We start from the raw sequence: 12,285 nt of genomic DNA, 5'->3' as shown, positions 1-12,285 counted from the left end.
ATAGTCAATTTGGTAGCGATGTCAAATGGTGGTTTTATAGAAGTTGGATCCCTGTAGTTTTAGTATTTCAAACACTGACAATCATAGTTTGGCTCAAAAATAACTCAATTTTAAATTTCTTTATTGATTGAATACATCTGAATTGTCATATAACTAATTTATGATTACTTTTGGTTAAAGTGAATTATATATCAAGGCTGAGTCAACAAATATCAGAAAAATAAAAATTGCCAAATGCATTATCACCCTGTGATTGTTCTCTTCAATGCTCCCTTCATCCACTCTAAAGTACACTGTTTATACTTGCAGGGTAAAGTCAGGATAGAAAGTAAAGCCTTTGTATGACACCCCAGAGAGTAAGACACAAAGAGTTAAAGAAGGGTGTCCCCAACCCATGGTGTACTGAATAACTTTATTTCATTAAAATTGAGGGACATTCATCAAAAACTTCTGTTTGGTCCGTTTTTTGGATTTGAAATTAACCAGTAAGCTTTCAAAAGTAGCACCATTTCCATTACTAAAAATTAAACTTTAAAAGTACATCAACTATTCACCTTTCCTTTACTTCCAGTGTTTGTCAAAAATTTTAGTGTAAATAATGTGTATAGAAAATACGGCTATTCCAAAGAGAATCGACTAAGAACATTGCATTGGTTATGATATTTGCGAATCCAAGAGCTGCATTGACTAAGGTCCATGGTGGCCATTTAAATTGATTTGAAATTGCTTCCAAAGCTTCTTATCTTTTGAGTCGCATTGCCTTTCACCAGTCATCTTTTGATTGTCACATTGCATTCTCTCCAAGCACAATATGATACAACATGGCCTAATGCAGATTAAAAAGAAATCATGAAAAATGTGTAGACATAATATTTTAATGAGACAGCATTTACATTGAGTTGAATATCTGCAGTTAATTCACAGAACAATGTGGAGTTAAAACTTCTGACATGTTTATCCAACCAAGTATTAATTAAGGGATGCGATTATATATATATACTCTTGTGACAATTACAGCATCTGCAGGTCTGTGAGTAAGAAATAGACTTTATTTCAAGCTAAAGTGATGGGTGTTCTGGTAGTATCAAACTCTCTATTTTTTTCCTTTCAGGTCTTAAAGGGATTTCCAGAATGTTTACAAGCTGATATTTGCCTGCATCTAAACCAGACTTTGCTACAAAACTGCAAAGCCTTTCGAGGAGCAAGTAAAGGCTGCCTTAGAGCTCTGGCAATGAAATTCAAAACTACCCACGCCCCTCCAGGAGACACCCTGGTTCACTGTGGGGACGTCCTAACTGCACTCTACTTCTTATCCAGAGGCTCCATTGAAATCCTCAAGGATGACATAGTGGTAGCTATTCTTGGTGAGTGTTTGAGCCTGGAAGGATGACGACTTCATCTAGGAGTGGTCGCAACCACTAGTTACTTTAGAACGACAGATTCATAGACTGGTTGATAAGGAGTCTAGCCCTGGTCATTTTAAAAGATTTATTTCAGTTCAAACGTATATCGAATTAATCTTGCAGAAATATCGTTTCTTGATGTCTCAATTTTTGTTAACATTTAAATATCCTCGTGATTCTCTTTAGCTGTTGACAGCTATTTAGACATTTGAGGTCAAATATACAAAAACAATCTATATTTTTCTTATCATGTGTGATCTCGGCTTCATGGCTGATGCTTAATATGAAATACTCAATGTTGTAGACATACTAATTAACCTGTCCCTACAGCAGCATCAGATAAGCTTGTATTTTAATAAATTTCATTTATTTGCGGTATACTTAAAAATTGAAGTCCTTACTTAGTAGATTGAAGCTGTGAGTATATTAACAGGACTGGGGTTGATAGAATATAAAATGAGTAACACATGGTTTTGTATGTAAAGGAAAGCCCATGTTTAATCTAATCTGACTCTTTAAAAACAAACCGTGCTTATATAAACTCCTAGCATGTTTTTGGACTGTTAGGGTAATGGAGAAAGGAACAGAAAAAGCTAAGTCTATTCTCATTCTCTCTGACCACATAACTACAGGATCAAACTCCCTCTCCACAGTAACACTACCTCTGGTATCAGTAAAAATTAGGTGTTTTCTCAGAGATTTAATATACAGTTCCATTAAATATTAGGAACACAGGCCTGAAGGTGCAGATTGAGGCGGAGCCCTCACCCCACACAGTCAAGGCCCTAGGTTCAACCACTAGTATTTATCAATCAGTCATTAGATATGTGCAGTTGGATGGTTTCTTTTCACTCAGGTCTCAGTACTCACATCTGAACATTAATTAAGAGCAGTATTTGTTGTTAGACAGAACATGAGTTGAGCTCATTAGAGGCCCAACATGAATAAAGAGGTTTAAGTGATTCCCTTGATATTTTGATAATTTTGTTATGATTACACTTATAAAAATCCCCAAATTGAGATGGTGCATACTTTGATTTTTGAACCAATAAAGATTCAAGGAGGAGAAATATGCTACATCCTCATCTCGAGGTTGCTTATCAAAGGAGAGTTTTCTCTGGATGTGGTGCTCAGAGCTTGTCTTGGTGTGTTACCATGGAAAGCAGGGGCTGATCTTCAAGCCAGCGTGCCATGGCTTCTGCATGAAAGATAATTAGTCTCTGTGCTCAGATAACAATGACTATAGAATGCTGCTCAGCATCACAGGCCTTCAGCCCTGTTCATCTATAGTCATGGAAGAGAATTCAAATAAAAGCACCATGCTAGAACAGTTCAGAGCCATTAGCAATGGTGTCTAGACTAAGCCATCCACACGAAAGAATTTCCAGAGTTTCTCCTTTCCTGTCCAAATTTCCATGTTAGTTAGCATCAAAAATATTATCTGTTCTGGTTTCCAAAGATCTATAAGTATATATTTAAAATGCCTAATGTCTTCTTTATAATATATTTTTGTATATTATTAATATATTGCTTTTGACTTTTCCTTATTAAATTCTCATTTAAAATAAGAACATTCCAATGTTTTTGGCTTGTTAGAGCCTTATTGTTTAAACATCCTTGATGGCTCCCAAAGTTGGAGATATAAAGGCTAACATAATGCATTGGAAAGTTTTTTTTTTAATCTGAAAAGAACCTTCAGGATATGTGAAGAAAGTACTGTTTTGCATTGCTACTAATGACCTTTAAAAATGATTTCATAAAGTAGCCTGTCATTATTTGCTAAGGGCATGTGCCGTGTGAATAACTTAATACTCAAATATGAAACAATGGCTATGAAATTTTGGAAAATATTGGGAGATCTGATATATAGGCAGATAAGGATATTGATTCTAATGTCAAAATGAATGGGTTTTATTCCTTTCCTCCACTTCACCCAACCAAGAAGTGATGTTGTGATAATCAGTTTACCTCTTTAAACTTGTTCCAGTATTTATTTTGGATAACAATCACATCTCTGCAAAATTATTTTGGGGATAGTATGATAGTCTACATAAACATTTGACACAGTACCTGGCCCTTACACAGTCCTCAGAAAATGCAGGTTATTCTTATTCTCATTGAAAAAATTGAATATCAGACAGCACAAGTTTAGGCAGAGGTGACAGAGAGGACCACCAGTACTTATAGAAGGGCAAAAGGTACAAAGTTTCAGAGAAAAGAGCATGTGCCAAAACCATGATTATATGTGTGGAGGACAACTAAATAATTTAAACAAATGGATATATGCAAATCCAAAACTGGTAATGTGAAGAAACAAGGTACATTGATATCACTTTTCTGTGTCAATGCATGCTGAGGAATGACAGAGCTGTTAACTGGCAAAAGCTCCAGACACAATTGTTCTCAACAGAAAAGACTGTGAGTCAAACTCATTTTAGCCTCTCAAATTCCTGGACTGGCAGCCGCAGAACACTTCTATCTGGAAGTATATTTAGGAAACCATATAGCAAGATCCGTAGTTAGCACTCAGGGATATAGCAAAATGATGATGCTTAGCAACATAAAGAAATAAAAGAGATTACAACAGAGCCACAGATCTATAACATCAAAGTTATGGTCAACAAACAGTGAGTCCAGACAGAATTTGCTGTCCATGCACCTGCTTGTATAGGATCTTACATTTGAGATCTTTGTCCAATGATTTGTCAGCTGGTCAGTGTCCCTTTCTACTTTTATAAAGAAAACATTTAATTAATCCATTTTCTCTTTTTCCTTTTCTTTTTTTGTTATTTGTTCTTTCCTCCTCCTTGTCCTCCTCCTCTTCCTCTTTCTCCTCTTCTTTATCCTCCTCTTCCTCCTCCTCTTCTTCTTTCTCCTCCTCTTCCTCCTCCTCCTTCTCCTCTTTCTCCTCCTCTTCCTCCTCCTCCTTCTCCTGCTCTTACTCTTCCTCCTTTTCCTCCTTCTTTTGTTCTTTTGGTTTATTTTTAGGAAAAAATGATATCTTTGGGGAAATGGTTCATCTTTATGCCAAACCTGGCAAGTCTAATGCAGATGTGAGAGCACTCACGTACTGTGACCTGCATAAGATTCAGCGAGAAGACTTATTAGAGGTCTTGGATATGTATCCAGAATTTTCTGATCACTTTCTGACGAATCTAGAACTGACTTTCAACCTGAGACATGAAAGTGCAAAGGTAGAGGTCCAATGTTGATCTGAGCATCTCTGAAATGTCACTCTTAAATTTCCCAAATGCTTCTGAAATTAACAAGCAAATTACTGCATCAAAAGTTTATCAGTATTAAGTACTTTGAGAAAGACAAGCTGAGTATTGAAATTAGTAAATTATAGAGCAGGAATTCAGTATTAAAAGATGTCGAATAATTTTAAGGGATCAATTAAAATTTGACCTTGGAGAAATTCTTAGTCTTGGTTTGTATGTACTGATTATTTGAAGGAAAATGAGTGATTTTATGGAATTTTTAAAATACCCTTAAAGAGTTTGTCTTGAAGGTGAAATAGTCTCTTATCTACTATTTTTACTACATCAGTTGCTATTGAGGTCTCTGTGATATTTAGAAGATTAGCCTGTTTAAAGTTTAAATTTATCCTAACCTCAATTTTCAAATTAAAGATGTATGAATTAATTGACTTACAATAAAGTAAGAATCTAAGCAATGGCTGGGCAGTGGTGGCACATGCCTGTAATCCCAGCACTCTGGGAGGCAGAGGCAGGTGGATTTCTGAGTTCGAGGCCATCCTGGTCTACAGAGTGAGTTCCAGGACAGCCAGGGTTATACCGAGAAACTCTGTCTCAAAAAAAAAAACAAATCCAAAAAATCCAAAAAGAAAAAAAAAGAATCTAAGCAATGGAATGAATAAATTATGGTCTAACCAGAATAATATTTTATTTTTAATAATACACATCACTTAACCTAAAATAATCTTGAGAATGTGACTCTTACTGTGCTCCACTATGAACTGTGATCTCTGAACTAGTCCTATTCTGTGGACAGAGACTTACATTGTATCTTACAATTACTAAGTTAGTCTCCCAAATTTCAGAAATCCCATTCCTATTCTAAATGCCTATGTCACATAAATCAAACACTGAGCATTTGGTATTTGCCCAGTGTATTTACATATGAGCTAAAGTACTCTATGGGGAAAAAAATCCCTAAATCAGTATTCAGTTAAAACAGTGTTAGATTTAAGTCTCCATGCAGTTGTAGTCATTTGCGGACACTAGGAGGGACTTAAGAAACAGCAGTTGACAGGGTCACAAGGTTGCCATTCAGTGTTCTAATGCACTGACTGAGTTAACTCCTTCTTTCCAAACTACTGAAAAAAAATTAAAACATGCACTAAGAAGTCTCCAGTTTAAGAATGCTTTCATGATAGTTTAATTAAACTTTATTCTGATCTCAGTCACATGTCACCAACCTCATTCTCGTTTTTTCTAAAAAGCAAATGCAAACCTCAGATAACTTCTTTGTACTAATATTCAGACAATACCCAAATGAATAGTTTGGGGCTTCTGTTTTGATTTAAAAGATTGATATTGTACAGACAATAAAAGAGGAAAAGGAGGAGAAGCTGAAACAGTCTAATAAAGATCTGTTAGTATAACATCTATTGTTTTTATTGTAAAGTTTAAACTCCTGTTCATTATTATATAATTAATACATCTTAGCTATTGTTAATTGATTCATACTTTTTGTAGGCAATAATACAGGTTCTTCTATGATTTCTAAATTTTTAATTTTTTAAAGCTTTTCTCTATATGCTAATGCCAGATCCTAACATTCTTAATGCACAGTTTCTACACAACATGGTTTCCCAATAAAATTGTGAAACTACTAGAATCTGTAAATCTGTTTTGTTAATAATCTGCTTTGTAATTTAGATACAACTTTCAATCAAAATATTGTAGCTATATACCAAAAATGTAATTCTTGATATTTAAAGGGTTGGTGTGATATGATGTAGTAAGGAGTTCACTTATAATGCATCATCTTCACATTGGATAACTTCCTATGTTTATCTTTGAGTTCCACTAACAAAGGCTGATCTTTTGCTTCAGTCCCAATCCCTAAATGATTCTGAAGGGGACACCAGTAAACTTCGAAGAAGGAGATTGTCCTTTGAAAGTGAAGGTGACAAAGGTAATTAATTCTTTCTACTTGTAAAGTTTAATCTACAGCAGATGGTGACTACCTCTTCCTGAGTAAGTGCTTCTGATTATAATAGTAAATTTAATTCATGCTTTGATAGGATAAGGAAAATCACTTTTGTTCCCAAACTAATAACATTGTTTCTCGTTTGGGGTGGATAACCTTAGATTACATCTTTCAACAAAGCCACTCCAAGACTTCAAGGACAATAGAAATATAGGGTGCACTAATTGAAAAATAAAATCAAGTTAATAATGGGTGATACCTGTGACTAAAGGTATAGAGTGGAGTGTTTTGAAAAGAGGATTTATCATTTCAGGTGAGGAGTTCAATCCACTCACCAACACCACAAGGATCTATTATGTAGAAGAAAGTATAAAATAGAACTCATCTTCCCTAAGGAGTGAGATGACTCCACCCTCAGTCAGGAACAAACACAAGCCCCTCTAATAAGATCCTAAATATAGATACACAAAAGTGTGCCTGACAGTCTAGACAAAGATTTGATGAAGACATTTGCTTTTGCTGATCTCACAAATGTGCTGGTCTTCTCTTATTTATCCAGCCTCACAGCAGCACGCTGTGAGCAAATTCTTCCTGATAAAAACTCTTTGCTTCTTGTCTGTGGCTCACCATGAGCATACATGTGAGCAGAGGCAAAACAACAACAACAACAACAACAACAACAACAACAAAAGACAACAAAACAAAAAACAAAAAACAAAACAAAAAACAAAAACAAAAACAAACAAACAAAAAATCCCTGCCCTCAGTGTCTTCCTTAAGACTTTTTCCCCTGGCCTGATTTTCATGAAATCCTGTCTCCCATTGCTGGAAATACATGGAATGTCTTAACATTTTTATATGGGCTATAGAGATTAAATGCATATCTTCATGCTTACGAGACAAGGACTTTATAGCCAGAGCTCTCTCCTCAGACCTCAGATCTTCTTAAGCTATCTCCTGTTTTCTTTATAAATAATATATTCTTTCTGTGATTAGCATTATATATGTCTTATATTTCATTCTCTCCTCACTTGGGAAGTACAGATATTTATATCTTAAACCAGAGTCCAGATGAGCTTCAATATTGTAAAGCCCACTTTCTTATTAAACTATCCTCTTAAATTCTCAAAGGAATCTCCTAATGCTTCTTTAAAATTCAGTTCCTTTTCAATACCGTATTGCTTTACAAATGTCCACACCATCTAAATCAGTTCCACAAACATATGTAGGTTGGCTTGTTGAACTATGCAGAATTTCTAGTGTTGCTAAGACCTCTTACTGCTCTCTCTAGCATCTCTACTTTCAAAACTAGGTGTCCATTGCTTCATAAATCTCTATCTCTACAACCATCATAATCCTGAGCTCATATATCATCATCTGCCCCCTTAGAATACTAAACTAGATTTCAACTAATTCACCTTCCCGTGTAAAATTTACTCTATTTTTGTTTCTTCTGCATTTTGGGTCACTGATGAGATTTTTCCTAAATCCAATTATATTTGTGTCAACCATATATCCAAATTCCACTAAGAACTTCCCATTCTGTATATTCATTTGATGTTGCTATTAAGTTAAATTTTTGATTTTTTTTTGAGAATTTCATACATGAGTACTATATTTGCAACATTTTCACTCCTCCCTCTTCCCACTCCAACTCTTCCCATGCCCCTGGTCCTTCTCAATTTTGTGACTTCTTTATTATTATTGCATTTAGACATAAATAAGAAATAAGTATAGCTACAGATGTAGTTGATAGATAGATGATGGATAGATGGATGGATGGGTAGATGGGTAGATGGATGGATGGAAGGAAGGAAGAAAGGATGGATGATGGATGGATGGATAAATAGGCAGATAGGCAGATAGATAGATGAAGAGAAGAGAAGAGAAGAGAAGAGAAGAGAAGAGAAGAGAAGAGAAGAGAAGAGAAGAGAAGAGAAGAGAAGAGAAGAGAAGAAAAATGAGATAGATAGTGTTGGGCTGAAACCCCTCCTCATTCCCCCAGCATAAACTAGAAAACTCCATCAGCAATCCTTTGTCCGACCCCACCCACCCAGAGAACCCCCACCCACACATCCACTTGGAGAAAACTCCAGGATAACACATCATCAGTACTGTTCTTCATTTCTGACAACCCACCCAAGAGTGCCTATCCAGGGGCTTAGTTTTTGACCATGTATGGACACAATCCAAGCTGCCTGGTCATCACTCCTCAACTAATCTCTACGAAACCCCCTTTCTTTAGCCTGGATGTGTGATTTCACTAACCTCTACCTATGAGATCTGTGAACCCACCCAACAGCTACCTGCTAATAAACCCGCCTTTATCTCCTTTTAATCTGGTTTAATCTAGCCTTTATTTGTATCACTGAAGAATAGAAAAAGCCTATCAGATAGATAGATAGATAGATAGATAGATAGATAGATAGATAGATGATAGATAGATAGATAGATAGATAGATAGATAGATAGATAGATAGATGGATAGGTGATAGTAGACAGACAATCTGCAGAGTACAGTTAGTGTGGTGGTATGTAAATATATTTAAGACTGAAAATTTTGGATTGGGGAATCTATGAAGGACTCATCCCTGAGGAGAACAGATTCTCCTGCTCTGTGTATTCTTCATAAAGTTGGATTCTATCTTCTTCTTTGAGTCTTTTACTTCATATTATCACCCTCTTATTATTCCCAAGAGCTCCTCCACTTTGCCTCTCAGTTAATCAACTCATAAGCTTTTATTTTAGCTGTAGTTATTCAAAATATGACTTCTCAGTGCTGTCTACCTGTGAATTGTAAACTTCATAGAAATGTGATATACTGGTTCTCAGAAACTCAAATGCTTAGCATATGTGCAATATTATCTATTGCAATTACAAATGAGCTGGGCAGAATGATCCATGTCATTCCCCTACTGCTCAGGAGCTGAAGCAAGAGGATTGTGGTTTGTAGACCAGATTAAGCCACTGGAAGAAGGAGGAGAAGCCCAAATTGAATACAATTCATAACCTTTTTCTTCCTCCTTTTTGTCTTTTTATTTCAAGTTCTCTTCTTAGCTCTGTTCCCTTGGAATATTTTCCCTAGGGAATATCATCTACTAAGATGACATCCATTTTTAGTGAATTAAACTTTTTTTTAATTTTAATTATGCTATTTATTTACTTTCCTGTCATTTACTCCCTCCCAGTTCCCCCATCCACAGTTCCTGATCCCATTCCTCCTCTCCCTTGTCTCCAAAAGGGTGTTCAACACCAGGCCTCCCTCTTCCCTGGGGCCTCGAGAGTCTCCCACTGAGGTCAGACCAGACAGACCTCTGCTATGTATGTGCTAGGGGCCATGCACTGGCCCATGTATGCTCCTACATGATGGCTCAGTCTCTGGGAGTTACCTGGAGTCTAGGTTAGCTGAGACTGCTGGTCTTCCTATGAGGTCACTCTCCCGTTCAGCTTCTTCAGTCCTTCCCCTAAATCAAGCATAAAGGTCACTGACTTCAGTCTAATGCTTGGATATATGTATCTGTGTCCATCTCAGTCAGCTGCTGGTAGGGCCTTTAAGAGAAGAGCCATGCTTAAGCTCCTGTCTGCAAGCATATCACAGCATCAGTAACAGTGTCAGGCCTTGGTGTCCCCTCCATATGAGATGGATTCCAAGTCAGGCTTGTCCTTTAACCACCTTTCCTTCAGTCTCTTTTCTATTTTTGTCCCTGCAATTCTTTTAGATAGGGACAATTCTGGGTCAGAAATTTTGACTGTGGTTTAGTAAAGCAGTCTCTACACTTGAAGCCCTGCATATCTATTAGAGCTGGACTCTTCAAGTTCCCTGTCCCCAATATTGAACATTCTGGCTAAGGTCACCCCCATTGAGTCCTGAAAGTCTTTCACCTCCCTAGTCTGGTACTTTCCCTAGTTTCTGTTTATTTCCATTCATTCTCCTGGCCCTCTGGACTTCTTTCCTCTTCTTCCCCACTTACCTGACCCTGTTCTCCTTTTCCCCTTCCCCTGCCCTCTTCCACCAGGTTCCCTCCCTCCCTTCTTCTGCCTCCCTTGATCATTTTCTTCCCCTTCTAAGTGGGATTAAAATATCCTCACTCAGGTCTTACAGCTTGTTATACTTCTTACTGTCTGTGGGTTGTATCCTAGGTATTCTGTACTTTCTAGCTAATATCCACTAATCAGTGGATATACTGATGTATGGATATACCATGTATGCCCTTTTGGGTCTGAGTTACCTAACTCAGGATGATATTTTCTAGTTCTATTAATTTGCCTACAAAATTCATGATGCCCTCATTTTTTAATAGTTGAATAGTAAGTATGCCATTTTATAAATGAACCACATTTTCTGTATCCATTCTTCAGTTGAGAGACATCTGAGTTGTTTCCAGCTTCTGACTATTACAAATAAGGCTGCTATGAACATGGTGGAACATGTGTTCTTGTGGTATGGTGGGGCTTTTTTTAAATATATGCCCCAGAGTAGTATAGCTGTATCTTCAGATAGAATATTTCCAAATTTCAGAGGAACTGCCAGATTGATTTCCAGAGTGGTTGTACCAGTTTGCAAGAGGAGTGTTCCTCTTTCTCCACATCCTTGTCAGCGTGAGCTACCACTTGAGTTTTTTATCTTAGCCATTCTGATGTTGTGAGGTGGTATCGTGGTCATTTTGACTTGCATTTCTCTGATGATTAAGAACCTTGAACATTTAAGTGCTTCTTGGCCATTTGATATTCTCCTGTTGTGAATTCTCTGTTTAGCACTGTATCCCAATTTTTAACTAGGTAATTTGGTTAACTTCTTGAGTTCTTTATATATTTTGGATATTAGCCCTCTATCAGGTGTAGGGTTAGAAGGTGGAAAAATCTACTGTGCTCATGGATAGCAAGGATTAACATAGTGAAAATAGCCATCTTACCAAAACCAATGTACAGATTCAATGCAATTCCCATCAAAAATTTAATTCAATTCTTGACAGACATAGAAAGAGCAATTTTCAACCAACTTCATATGGAAAAAAAACCCAGGATAGCCAAAACAATTCTCAACCATAAAAGAACTTTCGGGGGAATCATCATCCCTGACCTCAAGCTGTACTACAAAGAAATAGTGATTAAAAACCGCATGGTCTTAGTACAGAGAAAGACAGACTGATTAATGGAATAGAATTGAAGACCAAGAAGTAAGCCCACACAACTATGGTCACTTCATCTTTGACAAAGAAACCAAAAACATACAGTGTGGGAAAAAGCATCTTCAGTAAATGGTGCTGGTCTAACTGGTATTCTGTATGTAGAAGAATGAAAATAGATCCATATTTATCACCTTGCACAAAGCTCAAATCTAAGTGGATCAAGGACCTCAACAAAAACCAGATACATTGAATCTAATAGAAGAGAAAGTGAGAAAGAACCTCAAAATCATTGACACAGGGGAAATTTCCTAAACAGGACACCAATAATTCAGGCTCTAAAATCAATAATTGATAAATGGTATCTCATAAAACTGAAAAGCTTCTATAAAGCAAAAGACACCATCAACAGGACAAATTAGCAACCTATAAATTGGGGGAAAAAAACATCTTCACTAACTCTACTCTCTTTTGTGTACATTGTTTCTGTGCTCTCAAATATGTCATTCATTGAAAGAGAATTTTCATCCTTCATCTAAAACATTCAAATTCTTACAAACACAAGTGTACATTCATAA

The 12,285-nt window shown here is 36.5% G+C and overlaps 1 protein-coding gene across 2 annotated transcripts in view; it reads left to right on the top strand.

Moving 5' to 3' along the window:
• Nucleotides 1-12,285, top strand: part of Kcnh7 (potassium voltage-gated channel subfamily H member 7) — a 476,252-nt gene that overhangs the window by 437,307 nt on the left and 26,660 nt on the right. The window contains exons 10-12 of one of the 2 annotated variants that reach the window (XM_052181144.1): nucleotides 1,112-1,364; nucleotides 4,392-4,597; nucleotides 6,485-6,566. In XM_052181144.1, the coding sequence (XP_052037104.1) occupies nucleotides 1,112-1,364; nucleotides 4,392-4,597; nucleotides 6,485-6,566 (541 nt within the window). Of the gene's footprint in view, nucleotides 1-1,111; nucleotides 1,365-4,391; nucleotides 4,598-6,466; nucleotides 6,567-12,285 lie in introns of both variants that reach the window. The other variant, XM_052181143.1, reaches the window with a different exon arrangement.

This window comes from Apodemus sylvaticus, chromosome 5, assembly GCF_947179515.1.
Source record: "Apodemus sylvaticus chromosome 5, mApoSyl1.1, whole genome shotgun sequence".
NCBI classification, from domain to species: Eukaryota; Metazoa; Chordata; class Mammalia; order Rodentia; family Muridae; genus Apodemus; species Apodemus sylvaticus.
Note: the sequence above shows the minus strand (reverse complement) of the source record. Positions and strands in the feature narration are given on the sequence as shown.